At 39.4% G+C, this 26,604-nt stretch overlaps 1 protein-coding gene across 9 annotated transcripts in view; it reads left to right on the plus strand.

Annotated features, from left to right (window-relative positions):
• ADGRB2 (adhesion G protein-coupled receptor B2) overlaps positions 1-26,604 on the plus strand; it is a 433,339-nt gene that overhangs the window by 128,525 nt on the left and 278,210 nt on the right. For 8 of the 9 annotated variants that reach the window (XM_063456181.1, XM_063456223.1, XM_063456232.1 and 5 more), the window contains exon 2: positions 9,346-9,437. The exons of the other annotated variant lie outside the window; for it this stretch is intronic. In XM_063456181.1, coding sequence (XP_063312251.1) covers positions 9,429-9,437 — 9 coding nt within the window. In that variant the 5' untranslated portion in view covers positions 9,346-9,428. The remainder of the gene's footprint in view (positions 1-9,345; positions 9,438-26,604) is intronic. 9 annotated transcript variants of the gene reach the window in all.

A 26,604-nucleotide genomic window follows, 5' to 3' on the forward strand; every position in this document is an offset into this window, starting at 1 on the left:
TGATATTACTATTTTTGTCTGTCAATGCTTACATGGGGTTTATGTTATCTTTTTGTTGTCGTTAATTTGTTTTGGTACAATTTGTTATCTTTTGGAGTTAAGTTTTGAATAGTGTTCTAAGATGGTGGCACACTGAGCACGGCTGGATCTATGATTTTAACAAATAGAATATATATGTGGTGTGAGTTGACATACATTGCTTTTTTGTGAAATTTTCATTTTCAGAGACCATTTCTAGGAAAGTGTTAAAAACGAAGTACGTTGTATTGGTTATTTTAAGATAGTTCAAAGTCTACTGAGCCAGTGCTAAACTGAGCCATTTGTGAGTCAGTCTCCATGGAAGTTAATGCCCATTGGGGAACTTTATAGACCACTGTGATTAACTAGGAAATAAAAAACCCACGAAGAGTAGAAAAAGTGAGATAAGCACATCTAGGTCTAAAAGGCAATTGTGTTTCAAAGTAGTTTTACTGTAGCCATATTGCTTCTGCTGCAATTTTACTTTTTTAGTGACCTATTTCCTGGGCAAAATATGAGTACTTGAGGGTATCGGAAGGACAGCATACATGATAAAATTAAATGGTATTCTCATTTCACAGGTGTTAATGTGCCAGAGGGTTATGCAACCTATTTTATTGTGCATCCATGTGGCACATGAAAAATCAGTCAAAGGTAATGGAAAAATAATGATACACAATACTCAAAGGATTATAGATGGTAAAGGTTATGGAACATTCTTTACAATGTTCAAATATTTAGGTAAGGTAAGTATGGATTTTACATAGTTATGGGAAAAATAATTTACACCCTCTTTGAATTCTATTCTTTTACATATCAGGACATAATTACAATCACCTGTGTCTTAGCTGGTCTTAAAATTAGGTAAATACAACCTGAGATGAACAACAACACCATGCCAAGATTTATTTAAGAAAAATAAAGACAAAATGGAGACCCTTGCTGCTCCTAAAGGATTAAGAGATAAATAGCAAATATGTGCTGCTGATCAAATGCCCTTGATTGAGTGAACATTAGCAAATGTGACCACTTCTATAAAAGCTGAAGTTCTAGCAATTGCTGGTCTGAAGCATTCAGGTGTGTGTTAACACAATGCCAAAGAGGAAAGATATCAGCAATGATGATAGAAGCAATTGTTGCTGACCATTAAACTGGGAAAAGTTATAAGGCCATTTCCAAACAATTTAGAGTCCATCATTCTAAAATGAAAAAGATTATTGAAAGTGAAAAACATTCAAGACAGTTGCCAATCTTCCCTTAAATGGACGTCCCAGCAAATTCACCCAAGATCAGACCGTGCAATGCTCAGCATAATAGCATCTCAGACTCCACGGGCCTCAGTTAGCATGTTTAATGTTAAAATCCATGACAGTACAATTACAAAACGACAGAACAAGTATGGTTTATTTGGAAGGGATGCCAGGAGAAAGCCTCTTCTCTCTAAAAAGAACATGGCAGCATTTGCATAGGTTTGCAAAGTTGCATTTGAACAAAGCACAAGACTTCTGAAACAATGTCCTTTGGACAGACGAGACCAAAATTGAGATGTTTGGCCATATTTTACAGTGCCACGTTTGGTGAAAACCAAACACAGCATATCAGCACAAACACCTCATACCAACGGCATGCACTGTAGTGGAGGGGTGATGATTTGTGCTTGTTTTGCAGGCACATGACCTGGGAACCTTGCAGTGATTGAGTCAACCATGAACTCCTCTGTATACCAAAGTATTCTAGAGTCAAATGTGAGGCCATCTGTCCAACAGTTAAAGCTTGGATGATAGTGGGTCATGCAACAGGACAATGATCCCAAGCACACCAGCAAATCTCCAACAGAATGGCTGAAAAAGAAAATAATCAAGCTGTTGCAATGGCTCAGTCAAAGTCCAGACCTCAACCTGATTGAAATGCTGTGGCGGTACCCTAAGAGAGCTTTGCATTAACAAATGTCAGCAAACCTCAATGAACTGGAGCAACGTTGTAAAGAGGAGTGGGCCAAAATTCCTCCACAACAATGTGAAAATGATTAGTTCAAAATGATTACTTCAAGCTATTGCTGCTAAAGGTGGTTCTGCATGTTATTAAATCATAAGGTGCACTTGATTTTTATTCATAGCTTTATTTTTGTTTAATAAATCATGACATGTTGTTGTTCATATGAGTTTGTATTTACCTACTTTTAAGACATGCTAAGGAACATATGATTGCTCTGTCCTGGTATGTAAAATCATAGATTTCAAAGAGGGTGTTCTTTTTTTCCCATGACTGTGTGTGAAGAGGGTTTCTACTGCGATGGGGGATCAGGCACCCATTGATCCAACAATATCTGTCATGACTGACCAATAGGCAGCTTCCCACATTGCAATTTCCTCTCCCTTTCGTGAAACTCTTTTTAGTCTGGCATTGTCTCACATATTCCTCCTTCCCATTTAAAAACATTTCCTGCATGCTCCACATTTTCCTTTTGTGCTCCCCGACCTAAATGCTTTTTGTCCTACATATTGCAATTTGGCTGTCAACTTTGTATAACAAACGCTTTAGTAAATAAACAATTTTGAGTGTACTATTATATTGATCAAATGTCCTCTTTATAAATACATCATGCAAGTCTGCAATTGTTATCATGCAGTTCTCTTGGTGTTCATTTTCGATAAAGGTTAAAAGAGACATCTGGTCATCTATAATAAAAACAAATGTATACACATTGATAGAGCGTTAACAATAAATTCACTGTATCAGAGCTACATTAACACAACATTTTATTGAACTTCTTGTTACATTAGAAATGAAGTCATTCTGAAGAAGACGTCTCTTATGTTTATGTGTATATTAATATTTCCAGTAAATCAGCACACGCAGTTTGTTTTGTCTTTGAGAACTGGGCGTTTTATAGAAGGTCACGGTGACCCAAAAATGACAGTCACTTTTAATTTGGGCACGATTCTGATGGGAACACACAGGTGTTCTGACAAAGTTACAACACATTTTCTTTAATTAAGCCGCTTTGGAAACCTGGGGGGCTCTGATGTGTGATGATACACATTCACGTGCGGTGCAAAAAATAAAACGGCAATATCAAACATCTGCCTTTCCCTGTGCAAGAGCAATCAGCACACTTAACCATTACGGTGTTCTCGGAAAAGACCTATGATTTATAGCGGGTGGCTCATGAGATGTCAGCTGTCTTGGCCCTGGAGATGTACTGGTGGAGGATTTTAACAATTGATTACCTGCTGTTGCTGTTCGTTAACAAGGTTTAGTTATTTATTGGAACTTTTATTTTTCATTGGTGAGTGATGATAACTGCTTTAACATCATTGGATGGTTTAATTCCTATTCTTTGACAACATCTTGTGGTTTTTACATTCCTTAATACATTATTTCCAAAATATAACATCTTCACTATTCCAGGCTGTTGTTATTATAAATAACACGATATGGACACTTAGAACAGTATTTTCTTTTTATCTAAATAGAATTGTCTATAATTGTCTTTTTAAAAGTGTGTCCACTTTTTTTAACAAAGATGGTTAACTGCTTATCTCTCTCTTAACCCTTTAAGACCGGAGGGCGTACAATTACGCCCTATTTTAAGCTGCTCTAAACGCCGTCGGGCGTAATTGTACGCCCTCCGGTCTTTTCTTACTTACCCGGTCGCCGGTGATCCCACGCCGGCGATCGCGGTTGGGGGGACTCCCGCGGAGCCCCCTGCGGCAGATCCTCCCTCCTGGGAGCCCCCCGGCCATGTGAGAGTGAGGTCCTTGCGAGGACCTCACAATCACATGGCCGGGATAGCTAGCTGAGGCATTGCCAGCAGGGGGACTAACTGTAATGACCCCCCTGCTGGCTGGAAATTAAATTAAATTAAATTAAAATAAGTGTAAAAAAAATATATATACTTAGATCATATATATATATTATATATATATGAGCTAAGTGTATATATACACATATACATACACACACATACACTGTCTAGGTGTATTTTACTATTAATATATATATACAGTAATTATATATATATATTAATATCAAATTACACGTAGACTGATACTGATTAAATGTACCGTATATACTCGAGTATAAGCCGAGTTTTTTGTGCTGAAAACCCCCAACTCGGCTTATACTCGAGTCAATAGTCTGTATTATGCCAATTTTCATTGCCATAATACAGACTGGGGGCTGTCAGAGAGTTTACTTACCTCTCCTGCAGCTCCTGTCAGCTCCCTCCTCCGCCGCGCCGTCCATTCAGCACCTCGGTCAGCTCCCAGTGCAAGTCTCGCGAGAGCCGCGGCTCTCGCGAGACTTACAGTGTGAGCTGACAGAAGAGCTGAACGGACGGCGCGGAGGAGGAGGGAGCTCACAGGAGCTGCAGGACAGGTAAGTTACAGCTCTGCCAGCCCTCCTCTCCCCCCCCCCACTGAACTGCCAATGCTGGACCACCAGGGAAGGAGAGCCCCCCTCCCTGCCATATATCAAGCAGGGAGGGGGGACGAAAAAATTATATAGTATTAATAATTTAAAAAAAAAATTAAATTAAATAATAAATAATAAAAAAATAATAATAATTAAATAATAAATAATAATAATACAAAAATAATAATTAAATTAAATAAAAAATAATAATAATACATAATAAAAAAAATGCCCACCCCCCACCAAGGCTCTGCAACACACACACACACACACACACACACACTGCATTCATACACACACTGCACTCATACACACACACACTGCACTCATACACACACACTGCACTCGTACACACACAATGCATTCGTACACACACAATGCACTCATACACACAATGCACTCATACACACACTGCACTCATACACACACTGCACTCATACACACACTGCATTCATACACACGCTGCACTCATACACACACGCTGCACTCATACACACGCTGCATTCATACACACACACTGCATTCATTATACACACACTGTAAATAAATATTCAATTAATATATTTTTTTTAGGATCTAATTTTATTTAGAAATTTACCAGTAGCTGCTGCATTTCCCACCCTAGTCTTATACTCGAGTCAATAAGTTTTCCCAGTTTTTTGGGGTAAAATTAGGGGCCTCGGCTTATATTCGGGTCGGCTTATACTCGAGTATATACGGTATATATAATTATTGTTATATATATATATATATTTATATATAATATAAAAAAAATGTAAATACATAAAAAAATTAAATAAAAAATAATTAAAAATACATTATTAAAAAATAAATAGATGTGTGTTATTTCGTTCTAACTGTATTTTGATATTAATATATATATATTTATATCAAAATACACGTAGAACAAAATAATATATATATCTATATACATAAATATATACGTATATATCACTATATATATATACCTATATATAAATAAAAATATTTAAAAAAAATTATATATACATATATATACACATATGTATATATATATACATATATTAATTCTACACATATATTTATGTAATATTTTTACATAATTAGGTATCCTAATTAATTACAATTAGCGGGACCTGCATGACAACCCATGCCGAAAGTATAGGGAATTTAATTTGCTAGCACTATATTTAACCCTATAACTTTCCAAGACACCATATAACCTGTACATGGGGTGTACTGTTATACTCGGGAGACTTTGCTGAACACAAATATTAGTGTTTCAAAACAGTAAAATGTATTACAATGATGATATCGCCAGTAAAAGTGACGTTTTTTTGCATTTTTCACGCACAAACAGCACTTACACGGACGATATTATTGCTGTGTTACTTTTTACTGTTTTTAAACACAAATATTTGTGTTCAGCGAAGTCTCCCGAGTACAACAGTTCAAAAGTTACAGCGTCAAATATAAGGCTTGTGTTTCATTTTTTTCACATTAAAATTCGCCAGATTGCTTACATTGCCTTTGTGACCCTATGGTAGCCCAAGAATGAAAATTACCCCTATGATGGCATACCATTTGCAATAGTAGACAACCCAAGGTATTGCAAATGGGGTATGTCCAGTCTTTTTTAGTAGCCACTTAGTCACAAACACTGGCCAAAATTGGCGTTATTTACATTTTTCACACACAAACAAATACTAACGCTAACTTTGGCCAGTGTTTGTGACAAAATGGCTACTAAAAAAGACTGGACATACCCCATTTGCAATACCTTGGGTTGCCTACTATTGCAAATGGTATGCCATTATGGGTGTAAGTTTATTTCCTGGGCTACTATACAGTCTCAAAGGCAACGTAACCAATCTGGCGAATTTCAATTTCAAATGTAACACGCTATATTTGACCCTGTAACTTCCCACAACACCATAAAACCTGTACGTAGGGGGTACTGTTTTACACGTGAGACTTTGCTGAATACAAATATGTGTATTTTATTGCAGTAAAAGTAAACAGTATTATGACATTGACAGTTAAAATGTCATGTAGAACTAAAAAAAAACATTTCTTATTTTCTCCCATTATTTTCATATTAAAATTATGTTTCATAGCTAAATATTTGATATTAAATGAAAGCCATGTTTCCCCTGAATAAAATGATATATAATAAGGGGGGGTGCATTTAATATGAAAGAGGGGAATTACAGTTGGACAGACATATAGCGCAAATTCCAGGTTTTGTTTACGTTTTGTTCTGTTCACAACTTTGTACATTTGGCTCAGTCCTTAAGGGGTTAAACACTCTCTTAAATATAAAATATAGACATATGTGCATGCGTGGGTAGTTATAGTTTTTTTTATATGCCCGAACTTGTCTACTGTTTTGGTTTGTTGTACAAATTTAAGTAAAGCAATGGCTTGGGCTAGGAAATGCTCCTTTTATCTGACCTTTTTAATTTGTCTTTAAAATATTTATACCTTTGTCTTTGTGCCATAGCCACCTACGTACAAAACTGTGAGTATTGACTTGCAACAAACTCTAATAAATATATACAGATATATATATATATATATATATATATATATATATATATATATATATATATATATATATATAGTTTATTAAATAATACTTTAAGAATCCATATCTTTTAGCACTGGGAGATAAGTAATTGGGGTAGGCGTGGTGTGGCCAAACAATTGCCCCATAAGGATTATATATGACTCAGAGTCCTCCAGTTAGATAGGGATGGTAGGAGAACTGAGTGTGTGAGGGAGTAGTGAATGGCTATGACTGTATTCTCTCTTCTATAGCAATGCTCCATGTACAACAGTACAAGAGATTGCAGGGTTTTTTTTTTTATGTAATTATGTGTGTGTATGGATCAACATATAATTGAGTGAGGATGATCACTAGTTCTAATTCTGTTACCCTCTGCTGACACAGAATTATTTTCATTTATTAATGCCATGCTGCAGTTAATCTGATGCAAATTAAGGTTAATGCTATCTTATTCTGACTTAATGTAGCTTGGTAAATACAGGTCAACTGGGTGAATAATAAGAATGAAGCAGAATAACTGAGATGAATGAAGGACACAGGTGTATGCCGAAGAGAACAAGGGATCAATGGCAAGGTAGAGACACTGAGTCTGAGAACAGAGGAGGAGGAAGAGTTTAGAAACGACACGAGAACGACACAGAACATCAGAAACATTAAAGAAGGAAGCAATTTAGGGCTCAGTGACAAAGGAGATTAAAACACAGTTGACTCAGACAAAGACAGATAGAAGGCAGAGAGACTAGAATTGTCAGTCTTTGTGTCTCATAAATGGGATAAACCTGCAATGCATTATGGGGTTTGAAACTGGCTATGTAAGGGGGCCGGGCTTTAAAATCATTATGAAATGTCCTTTTTCTTTTCTGTCATTATGTAGCAGTGTGGGAGACCAAAGACAGTGATAATCACTGCTCATTGTGTGAAAAAATGAATCAATACTGTAATAGTATAAATTCATTGGGGGAACAAAATGTGAGCACTTTCCTGTGTGATGTTCTGTGATGGTTTTCATTTTGCAACAGTGGGACTTAATAGCATTACATTATCGATTGCATTCCTCACGCTCTCACGGAACTTTAAAAGAAAAAAATTTAAAATGTTTCCCACAGTGGTTTGTTTCTGGGGATACCCATCAAGATATATATGCATTTTCCATCAGCAGAGACAATAGAATGATATTATACGTTTCCGATAAAGAACATAGCATTTATAAACATTAGCACAAAGGCACTGGAGTGTAGCTACAATCTCAAAAAAATAGGTAAAGACAACATAAAATGCAATCCGTTCTATGCTTGCTTTTATTTTCAAAATAACCATATTTATGATCATGCTATATGTACACGCATGTAAATAAATCAGCCTGTTATTTTAGTGGGCATTTTAAAACTTGCATTGCTAATTGGGTCACATGAACTGAATGTGGTAGTTATACTCCCAGGCCAGGAGCTCGCCATTAAATGGCAGAATAGGAGCTGAAGAGACAGAACCAGAGATAATCTGTCACCCCATCTTCTTTGCCACTATATTTAAGGGACACTACATTCACCCAGACCACTCTCAATCAATCTCAATGAAATGGTCAGGGTGCAGTGGTCCTGGCCTTTTAACCCTGCAAAATAAGACATTCTGGCAGTCACCATTGGCACTTCGACTGTACTGAGTAAAACTCGGTCACTTGACATGGAGGTGCCCATAAGAAGCTCTATTAAGAGCACATTAATTGGACAATCGCGGAGGAAGCCATGTCTCCTCTATGACATTGAAGGAGGTTGAGAGGTGAGCAGCACTGAGGTAGCTTTAGTGCAGGAAAAAAAACAGAAAATGTGATCATTTTTATGGTGCAGGAGGGTGGGTGCTTGCGTATAATACCACTAAGGACAGAGACACTATAGTGTTAGGAATACGGGTTTGTATTCCTAATGCTATAGTGTTTCTTTAATATAAGGAGAGGGGCTGAACTAATGGAGGCTGATGCAAATAGGAGCTGCAACCTGGGAGTGTTGGGCAGTCAGGGCAGACCAGGATATTAATATACCGGTGCTGACCAAAGCTTCAAGAGACCGTAACCAAACCCTAGATATATCTCGAACTTTCATTCTAACAAATCACACAATATAATTGATGCATACATAGCATTGAAGCATGTAATAGGGGGAAAATAATGCCTTCGCGAGGTTCTGCAGACACTCAGAATTAGGATATCTCTTCTAGAACCCATTAATGGCAAGATATTTACAGGCATGGCTCACATACACACACACACAAACACACACACACACACACTTAGAGTAATAGAAATATCTTAAAAGCCATAACCAGAGTGTTTAATGCAAACCAACTTACATTTCCCTATCTCATCTCAGGTAAACTCCTCTGATGAGCGACTGCTGAATCAATATGTACTCATCTCCTTGAGTTGACGGAACTTTCAGGAACTGGAGGATTCATGGGAAAAGTAAGTGGATTTGCATAAAAGTGAGAAATTGTGAAGACAGCACATTTTTCAGTTGACTTGGCATATGGAAGTACATATTACATACACTCCTGTCTTATATTGATAAGCTACATACACAAGTAATGCTTACTGAAAGTATGAACTCTTAAAAAAGTGACATTTTGTCTTTAAAACTCATGAACACACACAGAGATATCTTTGATATAGGCAACATCAGAATAAGAGAGGAGGTATAAAGTCGGATATTAGAGGATTTTATGACAATGCAGCATCTATGTTCTAACTTCAATGCTGTCAATCAATAAGACAGGTGTATTCAATGTAGCTGATTTCGCACCATCAGCTTCTGCCTCCTCTCCCGTTTGATTAGACAAAGTAAAAATCACAACTGTCCTTAGAGATGAACAGCAGCAAAAGTAAAAAAAAAACAAAAAAAAAAACCTAAAGCCTAAAAATCAATCTGGAATAAAATAAAAGCTTATGTCAGAGGGCTAAAATTTAACATTGTTCTTTCTGAATATGTAATACTTTTATTTAATTATTTCACCATTGTGATTCACTGCATTTCAACCGCAAAGCTAGGAAATAATCTAAAAATCTATGCTGTTTGTGCGTCTTGACCTAATTTCATAAAATCAATGTATATCTGATAGCTTTCCAAATGAGCAGGCCACGAGTAGCTTGAAAATTTGAACCTGCTGATTGCTGTAACACGTACATTATGCATCATTGCTTGTTTAAGCCCAGTGATCTATATAACTAGTCTTCAATCAACCTGTACAAAGCCACCACATAATGATATCGCTGATTGAGCCACCTGTTCAAGCAAGGATTTCCTCATTGACTTGTAGCAGAAACAGCATCAGCTACAGCTACATGAACTTATGGGGAATAGTAGCTAACACGAAGGGGGCAAGTCCAGATAGAGTTGCCATACTCTCAGTGTTTTCTTAGACACATGTATAAATGCTGCAGAATTAAACAATCACTGCAGCAGTGTTAATTTGGGCGGCAAATTTCAATTCACTTTTATTCATAGTCTTTCGACTATAAAGCCATTTTAGGTTTAGTCGTATTTTAGCCATCTGAATTGTTTCAGTTTTAGTCTAGTTTTAGTTGACCAAATCTCCAGTAGATTTTTGTCAACACGACTAAAAATAGGTTTGGTTAAAGCCTCTCTCTCTCTCTTTTGCCCATTCCACAGCCCCTCTGTGTCTCTTTGTGTCCTCATAGCCACTCTAGGTGTCTCTGTCCCAAACCCTGGTCTGTCTCTTTTGCCCATTCCACAGCCCATCTATGCAGTGTTAATTTTGGAGGGAAATTTCAATTTAGTTTTAGTCATAGTCTTTCGACTATTAAGCTATTTTAGTTTTAGTCGTATCTTAACCATATCTTTAGCCATATCTTTAGCCATCTGAATTGTTTTAGTTTTAGTCTAATTTTAGTCGACTAAAATGTAACTAAAATTGTTAGTCGACAAAATTAACACTGCACTGCAGCATCTAATTCTACATTCTGCAGACTGCATTTTTTATGTGCTGCCCAACAACTAAAAGATGTGTCCTCAGGAAGATATGGTGGATATAATGGCTGTGTTAATGTAGGGTTGTCTGGTGAACATAGTCCAAACTCTCCCAAAATTACTACCTGAAATTTACCAGACATTATATTTGAATTGTATATAGATACATTTACAAACAGGACTAATAAAGGGGAATACTAAAGTATTTATCAATATGAGTTTAATATTAATGTGCATGTATCAGGGGGTACATATCAATCAATGACATTACACAGGGGCATACCTACAGAATTTGGCAGCTGGGGCAGTTCCTATATTTGGTACACCACCAAGCTTGTTGTCATCTACCTCAGACAATGTAAATGGTATGATTTTCATGATATTCTTTTTAAAAAGAGCTACAATACAATAATGTAGGATACCATCACTTTGCATATATGATTAACAACATAATATACAAAAAAAAAACACTTGTAGAGAGGCACACCAAAGATAATACTATGTAAAGAAAAAAAAAAAGGAAAAACTGGCACAGCTGCAGCACTCCAGAAAAATCCCAACAAAGAGCCTACAGTAATACAGAGAAAATAAGAATATGAGGTGCACACAGAACAAGCTGGATGTACAGAATGGAATTTCTACAAGTTAAATACAGGATAAAATCTACATACAAATGTATTATCACAAAATAATGCAACAGCAAGAAAAAAAAATACTTGGAAAAAAAAGTAGCAACAGAGGAGCTTTCAAAATTAACTTTATGGAAAAAAACGGGAATGATGTGCAGAAGAACTCTAACACTCACCTGACACTCCACAAGCAGCGTGCAGGAGGGAAATAGCCGCTAGATATGATATGCTGGTAACACATTTACCTAATCAGCTGAGTGCAGAAGAGGACAAATCTGTCCCAACGGAGACAGATCGAGGTCCCATTCTATCCTGAGCAGCCCAATACAGAGCTGCCATCAGACATTTTAGGGCTCATTAAACAGCTCAAGGTCTGGCCGCCCGGGTACTTCCCCTGAGTCCATCCATAGGGCCCATCTTGAGTCCCCTCGCAATAATGCACGATGTGTGTGTCGAGTGGATGCAATGTCTATAGTGGATGCAGGGTGTGTGTTTGTATTGTGAATGCAGATTGTATGTGTAATGGATGCGGTGTGTGTGGAGTGAATGTAGTGTGTGTTTGTAATGGATACAGAGTGTGCGTTTATGTAGTGTGCAGTGAATACAGAGTGTGTATGTAGTGGATGCCATGTGTATAGTGAATGCAGAGTGTGTGTTTGTGTAGTGAATGCAGTGTGTGTCTGTGTTTAGTTGATGCAGTGTGTGTAAATATGTGTGGTTGTAGAGGGGCTACATTCTGTGGAAACTATTATTTTTTATTTTATTTTAATAAATTCAATGTTATTCACCCCTCCCTGCCTCTTACATGTGGAGATTGCACTCACTGGTGGTCCAGTGGCATTGTGCAGGTTGCTACATTGTGCAGTGTTGATTTTGACATCAAATGTAAATTTTGTATTAGTCATAGTCTTTAGACTAAAAAGCCATTTAATTTTACTTGTATTTTATTCATCTGAATTGTTTTAGTTTAGTCTCAACACAACTAAAATCGAATAGGTTTAGTTAAAGCTTCTATCCAGGCCTGGACTGGCCATGGGATCTCCCCTGCCGGTCTATGCAGGGCCATGCTTCATTCCATGGCAGGCCGGTGGGGAGATCAAAGTTCTCCCTCATCGGCCCATATGCAGTGTATTGCGGCCACCGGTGGGGGAGAGAGGGAGGGAGACAGGAGAGGAACCCAGAGGAGCTCTAACTTGCAGCTCTGCTGGGTTCCTCTCGCGAGATACGGAGCGTTACCATGTCAATGCTCTAGGTCTTGCAAGAGTGAACTCTAGCCCCACAGGCTAGAGTTCACTCACCATTAGCACCACCAGGGTTGGATAAAATCACTCACACACACACTGCACCCCTGACATGCACAGCACCCTCACTCACACACAAACACACTACACCCCTAGCACTCACAGCACCCTCACTCACACACACTGCAACCCTGACACTCAAAGCACCCTCACTCACACACACGCCCCTCACTCACACACACACCCCTGTACTCTTGAGCCACCGAGACTGATACACAAACCAACGCAGTGGGACGCCACTGAGGCCCCGCAGGGTATCGGTTGATACTTAATCCGCACATGGGGCGCCACGCAGGAAAACCTACCTCCCACACACATCATCAAGACACACACTTCTTAAGGCTCGTTATACACCCATGCGATTTTACTGTTGTGTAAAGACTTACTTCAGGCATTACTGCCCACTAGGCCTTAGAAGCAAGTCAAGTGTCCTCGACTTCTCAGGGGATCCCCGGGGGGCACTACTCTACATTAATTGACTAGACACTAACATAGGTTACCTCACATCATTCTACTCACATGTTGTCAGTTTACCCCCACATTTAATGATGTTGAACCGCTGACAAATCTACCTACTCTTATTTATATTATCTTATTTATATTGCATGTCCTATATTTTACCCCAAATGTAATATGTGATGCAATGCCTGAGGAATGCCGTTGGGGTACCTCAAGCCTTACTGTACCAATTGAATGCACTACAAAAATTAAAAACATTTTTTTTAAATGATATCTTTTTTAAAGATTTGGCTACTCTGAGTGAGAGTTTTATAAGCGAGTTTTCAGGAATTCTCTGTTTAGTGATTAAACCTTCTATATGAATCAACACTGCAACCACTGCAAAAAAATATGGCATTTGCAAAGGATTAAAATAGTATCAAGCATCAATCAATTTTCAGGGAGTGCAGAAAGAAACAAGTGGTAATGATGCTATCAGGTTCATGTAAACAATATTCTTACTTTTTATTTTAAATGGATTGCGTTTTTTCATGCAGCATTTTTAGCTAATGTGCTTGAATAAACAATTGTTGATTTTTCAGCATTTTTCAGTTAGAGAAGACGGCTGAAAGACATGCGATGAGGAGTGGGTGACAGGTCAGCTAGTGGGGGGGGTGAGTAAATTTGGGTGCTATTAGCATAGAGATGAAACAGGTTGGCAGCTGTTCGAGAGCTGGTCAGATCTTTGCTGACAAGGACAAACAGATGAGAAAGATTTGCTGTGCTTGGCATTTTTTACGCCAGTAAAGATCTACAAATTATTTGCGGTCATATAAAAGATCTACACATACGAGAAGCTAATCTGTAACTAACAGTGTCGCTGAGCGGACCCCTCTCGGACCTTGCAACTGCAGCAAGGAATGAAGTGTAATTTCCAGTCCCGTGATATGTAATTTATAAGTGTTAGGTCAAGAGTGGGAAAAATTAATGAAAAATGAAATTGCAGGAAACGGCGGATGACCCCAGAGAGAGTAGGTCTTCTATATTTTCAGACTATTGTGATGTCACTTCAATAAGTGATATTATAACATATTTGCACTGCATACAGAAGGTCACAGGCTCAGCCTTTTGTCTTACCCAATGTAGGGGAAGAACATAATAAAGTGAAAGCTTTCTTATAAATCTGAAGTCGTTTCGCTTATTTATCCATTCTCATTTTTTTCACAAGTGTAATGAAAGGTTAATCAAAAGGAAATAAAGCCATCTGGTATGAGACTGAATAGGGTTTTACCTAGCCTATGAAGAAAGGAGTTCTTGATGGTACGTCTGTGTTTTCCAATTAGGATATATAAGTACCAGAGTAAAGGCATGCTTCCTGTTTGGATGTTATTATAGCATCCCTGGGGAACACTTAAAGGGACACTCTAAGCAACATAACCACTAATGTTCCAATTATGGTACACAGAGCTACCTGCCTCCGTTCATCTTCTTTTAGATGCATTCATTCACAGACATCCATGCAACCACATGCAGAGTTCTCCCGATAGAGGAATTGGCCACATAATTTGTTGTAAGGTATCTGCACACCTTAGCACTCCTGCATAAATGATACTAATTCTCTCATAGCTTAGCATGGTTGGACAGCTTTATTCAGGGAAATACATGTTCTTCGGTTGCTTTTAAATTTCCAGATGGTCTAAATTAATTTATTTGAGGATGTTAGTGTTTCTTAAGCAGGAACATATGGGATATTTGTAGAGTCCTCAACTTCTCATTTAAAGCATTGAAAACATATCCATTGCCTTGACCCTGTAAAGGCTGCCATTTTCAAATTGAGGTACCAGGGGAATCCATTTCTTGTGAATGAGTGGTACATTTTAATACTGTTTCTTTTGCAAGTACATTTTTATATTCATAGAAAGATTGGGGTTCACAATCCAATTTAAGGGCATGGGGATGCAAGGGACTTTTAACTTTATTCTGAATTGAGCACACATTACATTCTAGATGGGGTTGACAGTGTTAGAGTCAGGTAAACTGAAGGAGTTCTTTTTGGCCGTATTAGTACCAGGGAGCTGTATCTCATCTAGGTACTGTTATAGCCACTGTCAATGCCATGGAGGCTTTGCTTATACGGGGGGAGTTGCAGTTCAGAGGACTGAAAACCATGGGGTCTATTTAACCATAGTGGGGAGATACGTCAGCTTGTTTTTTTAATCTAATAAATAACCCTTTACCCACCTCTACTTTAACATATTGAAAAGGAGGAAGTCTGTGGTAACCTACTTTTATCAGATGTGTATTTCTTAACTCAGCAGCTAAAACACAGTATGCAATGTAAAGACTAGAAGCGAAGAGACTGAAAAAGGGATTACAGAGAGGTCCTCCCAATCGTCAGTCTCTATACCCCAGGACAGAAGTGTTCATAATCATGGCTTAAAAATTGCCAGTATAGAACATGAATGAAATATATGTAAAATAGTACATTTTTATTAGTCCCTTCTAGGGAAGATAATGAACAACAAAATAAATAATAAAAGTGTATATACAGTGAAAAAGTGTAAAAAATAGGAATCGTCTGTAATGTACTGGTTAAACGACACACCTTGTTATCACAGTAATTGTAGCAAAGTCTCAGCGGCTAAGGTAGCTATTGATGTGTATATTGAGAGAGCGTAAGTATCTCCCTGATTTGTATCGCTAAGTAGCAAAATTGCTAAGGAGGGGAGGGAGGGATCCGCAGCTCAAAGGGTGTGTTGGTGGAGAAATATGTTGAACGTAACAACACCCTCAGATTAGCATCAGATCGTCAAAGTGGTATGAAATGGTGCTAAAGTTACCAAACACACCCCTAAGTTAGGAGCTTCCCCCTGTATATGAAGTGTAAATCAAATAGAGCCAAATCCCTGGTAACAATGAACAGTAGGCTGTGATTTGGAAAGAGAGCTTCACATCCCATGAAAGGGAACTAGAGTGACGAGATAGTCTGAGAAATCGTCAACTCCTAAGGTTCCGTCATTCAGGATATGCTGTTCATACACAACTGTCGTCCTAAGCACTGATGGGAGGTCTAGATGCTCACTTAATAAGAGATATTGCAGACCTAATCTTAGACCAAATGGTCCTAGTAATAACTCTGCAGGAAAAAGCACACACACTACTCATATCCAAATTTCTATCTAAGTGCTGATGAGAAGTCTGATTGCTGAAGTAGCGAGAAGACCTGATACAACAATTTGAAGATCGTAGTGTATAGAGGAAAAATCCTCTCCTAGTAAGCGTATAACAGACAGATTTCTAATCTAATCTACAGACAGATATCTAATCTAATTCTAGACCAAGTGGTCCCGGTAATAACTCAACGCGCGTTTCGGCGCTGGCGTTGCGCCTTTGTCAAGAGCATACCTGAGTGAGTAAGCCCGCCACAATTTAAACCCCATAGGCTCCGCCCATCGAGAACCCGAGGTCATCGTCGCTCTCGAGCGGCGTTGGTCGGTGGGCGGGGAATGGATGGTTGAGTGGCATGTGCAGCCATCCAGCAAGGGGATAACTGAAAGTTAACCCTATGCTCACCAGATACCCGGATGGATGCTGAAATAGTCCCTGAACAGGGACATTAGTAAGAAATACCATATTTCAAACGAAAATTGAGCAGATACTGTAGGGAAATGTATAGACATATAGTGGATCGTAGTTAAAGATGCAGGAAAAATTAACTAACAAGTGAAAAAGAGCAAAGATAGAAGATATTCAAAAAATGGAAAAAGTAAAATTGAACAATAAAGTAAAAAAGTTGAATATATGCATATACATAGAGATATATACAGATGCAACCCAGGGAATTTTGTTGGTAGAAAGTACACTATCTGAATTGCATCAAGGGGTTATTAATGTGTTATACGCTAATCCCTAAGCTTGTTGATTCTCAAAGGGGTGTTAGATCATTGAAGAGTCAGCTGGTAGACATAATGTAGATGATAAATTTATCTAGAATATTTATCATGAATATTTATCAAAGTGCCCAGATAATGATCATATAAATAGATCAAATAACTGGTATAATAGTGTGGTGAATCTCCTCCCATCTTTCCCCCCATAGCTGAAAACAACCCCAATGGGGTACCCCAATCTATTATATGAATGGTGCAAATGAAAACCCTTCATTTAGTCCCTTGGGTTGTAAAGTCTTGAGCCTGTATATCCAAAAGCTTTCACGTTGCCTAAGGAATCTGTCGTAGTCTCCCCTCCTCTTGAGATCCTTAGGCAACGTGAAAGCTTTTGGATATACAGGCTCAAGACTTTACAACCACATCACATTCCAACGTGATGTCAACGTGCTCCACCTTCACAGGCTTTCAAGAAGTAGCGGGAGGATCCGTTTTTGCACAGGGTGTGAACGGCGCTATTTGGGGTATACCAGAGCCCGTACTCCGGAGTCGCATACTGGCACAATGTGAGTGGAGTCTGCTTGTTTGTTAGAGGGGGGTGTTGCGATTTAGTAGAGGGGGGCTGGGATTTAGTATAGGTGGAGGACTGGGATTTATTACAGGGGGGATTGGGATTTAGGACAGGGGTTTTTATACTGTACTTTTCAAAATAAACCTAGATTTCTATGAAAATGAAAGGTTTGTTTTTTTTGCGGCCCACCTTGTTTATTTGGCCCGTGCTAGACTTTGAGTTTGACATGTTTGGACTAGCAATGGCTGACCATGTTTGTTTGATTAGTGATTTGGAAATCTGTCCATTGTGCTAAAGAAAACAGAGATGATTGATAGGGAAAAAGATAATTGATGGTTAGGGCATAGCTACTAAATGTTGTTTTTATTAAGCGATCAAATTAGAAGTGACCCATAGAGGGGGGAAAAGGAGGAGCAGTAAACAAATAAATGTAAATTTAGATTTATATATTTATTAATTATGTATTTAATTAATATATATATATATATATATATACACACACATATATATATATATATATATATATATATATATATATATATATATATATTAGAGTTTGTGTGGGGGGGAAGGGGGGGGGTTACTGCTTTTCCTCTTTTTCCATTGATCTGTGAACCAAATGGCAGGAAAATTTTTACATGGACAATATTTGGTCGAGCCAAACAAGCACATGGACCACTGGACGACTACCGGACTAACCAATCTAAATATTCTTTTCGGACAAAGTGATTCGGCCATACTATTTTTCTCACCGTACAAGTCTATCATCATGGGTAACTGTACTGGCTAATATGCAATTCGTATTTTAATCAGAGATGTAGTCTGACAGCAGATTGTTAGGCAAAGAATGGCAGGTTACCAAACCCTGTATTAAAGCCTCAGTTGGCTAAATGTAAAGTAAATATGGCACAGTATATCAGTAAATATGATCCAACACTCTGTTTGAGGCCTCGTTTATTTGTATTTAGAACAATCAGCAGCCTTAACGTTTTATTACCTGTTACACTGTATATGAGATGGTTGACAGGCTTCCTAATATTCTTTAATACATAGCACATGTAACAGAGGAGACAGAAATCACACAGCTGACACGAAGCGTGATGAAATGGTGTTTAGCAAGAGCTTCTAGCTACAAAAGTGCTGTCATTTCTGTTATTAAAGTAATGGAATCCTATTAAAATGAATGGGATTTGTCCGGTTGCCGTTATTGTGTCCTAGTTATGTTCCTGTAAGACTCAAATAAATAAAGCCTATTCACGCAGAGAGTGTTGGTGCATGCCTCTTATCAGGATTCTCTTTCCGAGTAGACGTGGTCTCTCTCCCGGGAGAATCGCACACATGCTGCCATCCCATTAAATGATTTACACGTGGGCCAGTAATCTCCATACGGTGCAATAAATCTCATTAAAAAGTAATACAACTGCAACGCGTAATTGGTTCCAAATGAGCAAGTGCATCGAACTGCTGGCTCTCTCCTTCGAATGTTCCAGGCACCTGCAGCACGCCAGCCGAAAGATTCAGGGCCTTGTAATAATGAGACAGGTGAAGCCGACACTCGTACCTCACCATAGAGTTATGTGAGTGTATCCACACATTTATTGCACACCACATTATATCATCTAATCATTATATAATGTTCTGCACTTCGAGCATTCGACGATGTTCTAACATGCAGTCCCCGGGAACACATTTAACTGTTTCATGACCCAATCAGTCTGTGACTCTAAGAATTAGAACGAACGAGGCATGCTGTCATTGGATTGCAGTTGTATTTACTTTATCTTGGTCCTCAATATTGGAATTTTAGCACGTACATGTTCTAGCAGAGAATAGCATACCTGTACTGTCATCCTTAAACAGATTATTACAAGGCTCTAATATTATTACTGTGCTGTGTAATGCCTCTGGTGCTTGTTCATGAGGATTGCTCAGTGTAGGGTTCCACTGTCCTGAATTAAAATGGAGTTGTCATTTTACAGAGGACCTTAATCTCTCTTATTTTTTTCTGCGGAGAAGCTTGGTCCAAAACCGTACAGAATTAGTTTTTCTGGTTGATATTAATTGTATGCCTACATTATTTTTAAAGGCTTTTGTGGAGTGTTCTGTATATTTGAAGGGACGACATAACCATTACAGCTCATCGTAATGATTATGTGGCAAAATATCCTAATGTATGCTTCTGGTCTCTCTGTCTACACAGCTTGTCCAGTTTTGGATGGCAATGATAGGCTCAGAGGGTTGAGGACAAGTTAGCCTCAGACCCTCATATACTCTTTGCACAAAATCCAGTGCAATAAACCATAGTGGTTATGTTGATTTAAAGCAGAACAACACTATTGGGGTTTCTGCATTTTTATTTTCTCCAAAGGTCCCCACAATGCAACATATCTGGAGAAGGAGAAGCAGTTAGCGAGAGAAGGAGAAGCAGTTAGCGACAGAAGGAGAAGCAGTTAGCGAGATAAACATAACTTAGACTGTATATTTTCTGTGCCACCATCTCCTTGCTACCATAATTCTTTGGCCAGGAGCCGAAGTCACCACTACAAGAGAGGATAAAACAAGATCTATGGATGAAGTTTGTTCCCATCATCTGTCAAGACAAATAGCTGATGGTAAATGGCAGAGACTCCACCTTTTGCCAAAGATTGGCAATTACATGATACAATGTATTCCTTACCTTATCTCTTGTCTCTTGTATATGCAAACATTGCAACACAGCGAAAAGGAGCTTTTCACACAGATTCTGTCATCCTGAAAAGCTCAAAAGTGACAGTGCTGCTTTAAAGGAATACTATAGTGTCAGAAATACAAACACTATAGCCAGAGGCATAACTAGAAACCACGGGGCCCTGGTGCGAAAATTGCCCCCTGTACGTCAACCCACCACCACCCTCCTCCCATACGTCCATCGCCCCCCTCCCCCACACATGCAAACAGATACATATGTAGACACACACATAGACACACAGACACATACATATAGACACAGACAGACATACACACACACACAGACACATACATATAGACACAGACAGACATACACACACACACACACACACATACAGGCACACATACAGGCACACATACATACAGACAGACACACAGACAGACATACATACAGACACACAGACAGACATAAACATACATACAGGCAGACATACACACACATACACACAAACACAGACAGACAGACATGCACACACATACAGACAAACACACACACAGTCATACACACACATACAGAAACACATACAAACACACACTCACATACAGACACACAGACAGGCATACAGACACAAAGACTGACATACACACACACATAGACACACACACACATACACACACTCACATACAGACAGATATACACACTCTCATATACAGACACACAGACAGACATACACACAGCAAGACATACAGACACACAGACAGACATACACTCACATACAGACACACATACCTTTCTCTGGGGTCCAGTGGTGGCTCAGGCTGATGGGAGTCAGAGTTCCCACTCTCCTTCCTCCTGCGCGGCTCCCAGTGGTTGCTGGGAGGAAGTGACCGGGGCAGTCACTTCCTCCAAGCTTCTGACATCATCAGAGGGGGCCCGGTCGCACTGTTAAAGCGCTGACCGGGCCCCCTGGAATCACATAGCATCGGGTGGCCCTTACAGCATGGGCCACTCGATGGACACCTTCAATGCGGCTGGCCGGGGCCACATTACTTAGCTGGCGGGACCCGCAGTTGCAGGGGTCGGCAGGGCGGCCAGGCCCTATTAAGTTACGGGCCCGGTTGCAGCTGCAACCCCTGTGACCGCGGTAGTTACACCACTGACTATATCTTTAAGATTGTCATTTAGGTGATTGGCCCCATATCAGTGTCGGAATCCCGCGGGCGGCTGCGAGGGGAGTACTCGCGGTACTCACCCTCCAGCCGTCCGCGGTCCCCTCCTCCTCGTGGGCTCGGCGAGCGGCATCCTTCCAGCCTCGGATGCCGCCCGCGTCTTCCTCCACATCCCCCAGCGGCAGCATGCATGACGCTGCATGCTGGGAGACCGCCCAATATATTACACGCCGGGGTCAGTCACCTGACCCGGCATTAAAGGCACAGTGCCTCAATCACAGTGGGAGGTTTAGATAATCTTATGGTTTAAATACTTACCTTTCCTGTTCCTCCCTGCCCTGTTGTGGTCTTTGCTTGCTAGTATTGCTACTGAACTTGTGTTTCTGGTTACGTACTCTCTGGCTTGTTAAGCTGACTTTGTGACTTTCTCCTACCCTTTGACCTCGGCTTGTTTCTCGTTATTCTGTCTTCTGGTTCCCCTTACTCGGCTTGTCTCCTGACTATTCTTTGTGTGCTTAGCCCGGCCACTCTAAGGTCCGGTACTGCACCTTTTCTGTGTGTGTGTGTGTGTGTTAGCGTGTTGGGTTCCCAGAATCGTGACAGTCAGAATCCTTTTTTCCAGTGCCGCACGGGTCTTGTTGCTGCTGGCTCTGCCCCCCCCCCCCCCCCCCCCTCTGCCCCCTTGGCTGAGATTATTAAAATTGATCATATCAGCCAATCAAATGTTTTTCCATAGTAAACCATTGGAAGGCTATAGCACATGCACAGCAAAATGTCGCACTGCGACAATTAGCAACTCCTCATAGAGATGCATTGAATCAATGCCCCTGTATGAGGAACGTTCAGATGCTGAATGTCAGTGCTGAGTGACTGCCACTAGAGGTGTTGCTAGGCAGTAATGTAAAAACAGGACTTTCTCACAGGACTTTCAACCTGCCATTGGGTATAGAGAATTCAGTGGTCTTTTAGCCCCGATTATTATTATAATTGGAGAGTGGAGGTACAGGAGCTCTGCCATGACAGTCTCTGTGGACTAGTTCGTCCTCCCTTGTGGGCATGGTGCAGAGGCAGCAATACTCAAGGTCTCCTGAGTCGACTTGGATCAAGTTCTCAGATGTGGCCTAGTTGTGGCATCAGCTGATTGTTTGACGCCTGCTACTTGCAATTCTGAATTACTCTACAACAAGCAACTGTAATATACCAATCTACTCTTTTTTTTAACTTTATTATACCTAGTCAGATACTTAGCTCAAACAGCAATTTTAAAGTTTTTACGTTTTTAAGTTTTATCTTTTGTCAGCTTCATACAAATTAGCAAGCCAATGGCTGCTGGAAACATATTGGGGCCAATACAGCATAGTATTTCAGATTTATAGTTAACTACTATAGCACAGGCCAAGTTTAAGCGTTATTTAAAGATTACCATCGTCTCACAGTTTACCATTTTGAAATATATGCAAATATTTTGACATGTATAACATATCCCATATTGATATTTCTTTGTATATGTCTCATGTGGGTTTTTTTGTGTGGTAATTTTAAATTAAACTTGAGTCCAGCAAAGGTTCAGTATTATGTATATCATGTATTACCTGTTTTGCCGTACTTGGGGCATATTGCTGGAATTGCTTTGCTGTACGTGGTGTGGGACATATTGCTGGAAAGAAACTGGGTGCTTGTTTCTTACCTTGACCTGTTTGATGTGAAGTACCATAAGGAAATCAAGGTATAATGTAATTCCTCATTTCTATATTTTTTTAAAAACAAAGTTATGTGAACAAAAAGATCTTTAAAGGGACACTTTAGTCACCAGAACAATTACAGCTTAATGCAGTTGTTCTGGTGAGTAATGTATGTCCCTGCAAGTATTTTCATGTAAACACCGTATTTTCACTCTGGATGGAGACACTGAACTTTCCCCGTAGAGATGCATTGACTCAACGCATCTTTATGAGGAGATACTGGTTGACCAGCATGGCATTTAGCTCTGCCCCCTGCCCCGCCTTCTTGGCTGAGATCATCAGAATTGACTATCTCAGCCAATCCAATGCTTTCTTATTTGAAAGTATACATTTAGAAGTGCATGCATAATTGCAAAACATATCGTAGTATATACAGTATCAGTTATTGTTTTTATATCCCTTTGTTTCTCTTTTGCGTCAGTTGATTTTCTATTCACATGGTGATTGGTTTTGTGAGCAAAACTAGCTATTGTTCATATATGTGTCTATATGAATAGTATTTTCTGGGCCACCATAGTGAAGTACTTTACCAGACGTGGTACTATTGCACCAGCCTCCTTAAACATGCAATCAAAATAATCCTAATCTTGACAACATCCCTATCTGTCCTTTTTCAACAGAACTTAAATTACTGGAAGGTTAATTAGAGCAAAATGGATGCTAATCGCATGTCTTTTGCTGTAATAAATGTATCCGATTAATCTTATTATCATCAAAATAGCCTTATTAAAATCAACTTTATCTTAAAGGAACACTATAGTCACTAAAACAACTTTAGCTTAATGAAGCCGTTTTGGTGTATAGATCACTGCTCAATTCTCTGCCATTTAGAAGTTTAATCACTTTATGAACCATAGTCACACCTCCCTGCATGTGATTTACACAGCCTGCCTAAACACTTCCTAAAGAGTCAACTAAAGTTTATCCTTCCTTTATTGCAAGTTATGTATAATTTATATGTTCTTATCCCCTGCTATGTTAATAGCTTGCTAGACCCTGTAATTTACAGAGAAAGAGATACAATTGTTTAAGGTAAATTACATCTGATTGAAAGTGAAACCATTTTTTTTGTGGTTTTTTTTAATGAACCTGTGTCAGTTAGAGTCAGGGGAGGTATGACAAGGGCTGCATAAACAGAAACAAAGTGATTTAACTCCTAAATGGCAGTGAATTGAGCAGTTAAATTGAGACTGAGAAGCATGATCTATAACTGATAAAACTGCTTCATTAACCCCTTAAGGACACATGACATGTGTGACATGTCATGATTCCCTTTTATTCCAGAAGTTTGGTCCTTAAGGGGTTAAGCTAAAGTTGTTTAGGTCAGTATAGTGTTCCTTTAACCTGACCTTCCTAATTGTTTGAAATCAGCAATCCGGTCCACCTTTGAGACTACCATTACATATTATCAGCTATTAAGACTGTCTCTGTCTGAAGATCAGCCTGCAGGAGAATGACTTGTATAGCACCGGTATCCATGTTAGAACATCAGCTGGTCTTCATTTTAGCCATAACGCTTGTTACCGAAATAGAATAGAATCACAAGTAGAACTAAGCTGTGGTTTAATTAAATTAACTATCATTATCCTCACAAATATCTTACTGGAGGGGTGGGGGAGCAACTATTGCCCCTCAACCCTCAAAAAAGGCTGGTAATCTAAATAAACATGGGTATTTTATTTTTCCTGTTGCTTTATGACAATCCTTTGCTCTCAGCGTGAGATGTGAAGATGTTGTGTGCTGCAGGAACCAGGCTGCTACAGATCAATTCACAATTTACTCAGCTGTAACTGAAAGGTTGTGAAAGAGGACTTTTTAACCAGGCTAGCATCAGCCGGAGCAGGGAGCGCTGAAACTGACATGTGTATTCAGACCCGGGTTTGTGGAAATTTGTGTGTTAACACCCGAGAGTGTCAGGCGTTTAAAAACACTTCAATTGTCTGCTTAGAAATCGAAATACCTTTAGCAAATGAGGCACAGAGAGACAGGCGTGAAACAACACTTTGCATCCATTAAACCTGGAGACAGGTCCCCCCCGCTTTACGTCTCTCATCTCCCTCCACCCATTTTCATACTCTGCATCACGTCTTTGCTCCACTCCATCAGTTCTGACAGAGCCTTGAAAGACACAAGCGGGAGGTGTAATTAAAAGCCGGTCGATTTGACGAACAATCAAATGAGGTCACTCTAGGTTTTTCTTCTTCTTCATCTTGGGAATCATTTAGGGGGTTTTTTTTATTTTATTTTTTTTAAAGGGGAGGAGGTGCATAGAATGTGCACATACATTTCCTGTGCATACAGATAGGATAAGATGGCGCGATTTGCAAAGTTAGTGCACATCAGAAAAGGATTTATTGTTAGACAGCGTTGCAGATTTTATCAGCAGAGAACTTGAGCATTCTATTAGCAAGATACGTCCAGAAAATCACAAAGTTGTATTATTCGTAAGCTTCAGCATTTATACATGTATTAACAGTCTTTTATCTTTGCCTTTGCTTATCCTCAGAACTGGATTTTGGAAAAAGAAACATATAAATAAGAGAGAATTTCTACAGTTAGTAAAGTGTGTAAGGCAGTCCCATCAATTCTGTTTTTTTTTTCTTCTTGAAATTAGATGTGTATACATCTATGAATAAGATAGTTTAGTTGGGCAGTAAATAGGGATAAGATTGACAACCATATCACTTTGACACAGTTGTCAACAGACTTGTGCATTTGGTTTCAAACAAACTTGAATTTGTTTGAATTTAGGTCTATTGGCAGTTTGTTTGAACTCCATTTAGACGTATAACTAAACATACAACTCGTGCAATGGATAAGCATGTTCGCTTGCATCATAATGATTTCACTTGATCTGTGAACCAAATGGCATGAAAATGCACCTATCAGTGTACTAGAATATACATACGCATGGGCGTAGGAACCAGGGGGGATGGGGGGGACGCATCCCCCCCAGCAAATCATGCGGGGGGGACAGGTTATGGGGAAATCCCCCCCAGCTCCGCCGGCCCCCCTCATGCTGCAGCCGCCCGAGCGCTCTGTAGAGAACCTCAGGCGGCTGCAGCTTTGCCCGTGCTGGTGCGTCCATGAGGGTGCACCGCCTGGGCGCAGCATTAAGGAGAGGGGTTGACAGGAGGGAAGCGCTCACTGCTCCCTCCTGTCACTCCCTCACTGTAGCGTGGCCGAGCCCTGTATGGTCCGCGGGTACAGGGAACATCTGTCTCCTGTACCCGGCCGGAC

Source organism: Pelobates fuscus, chromosome 1 (genome assembly GCF_036172605.1).
Source record: "Pelobates fuscus isolate aPelFus1 chromosome 1, aPelFus1.pri, whole genome shotgun sequence".
NCBI classification, from domain to species: domain Eukaryota; kingdom Metazoa; phylum Chordata; class Amphibia; order Anura; family Pelobatidae; genus Pelobates; species Pelobates fuscus.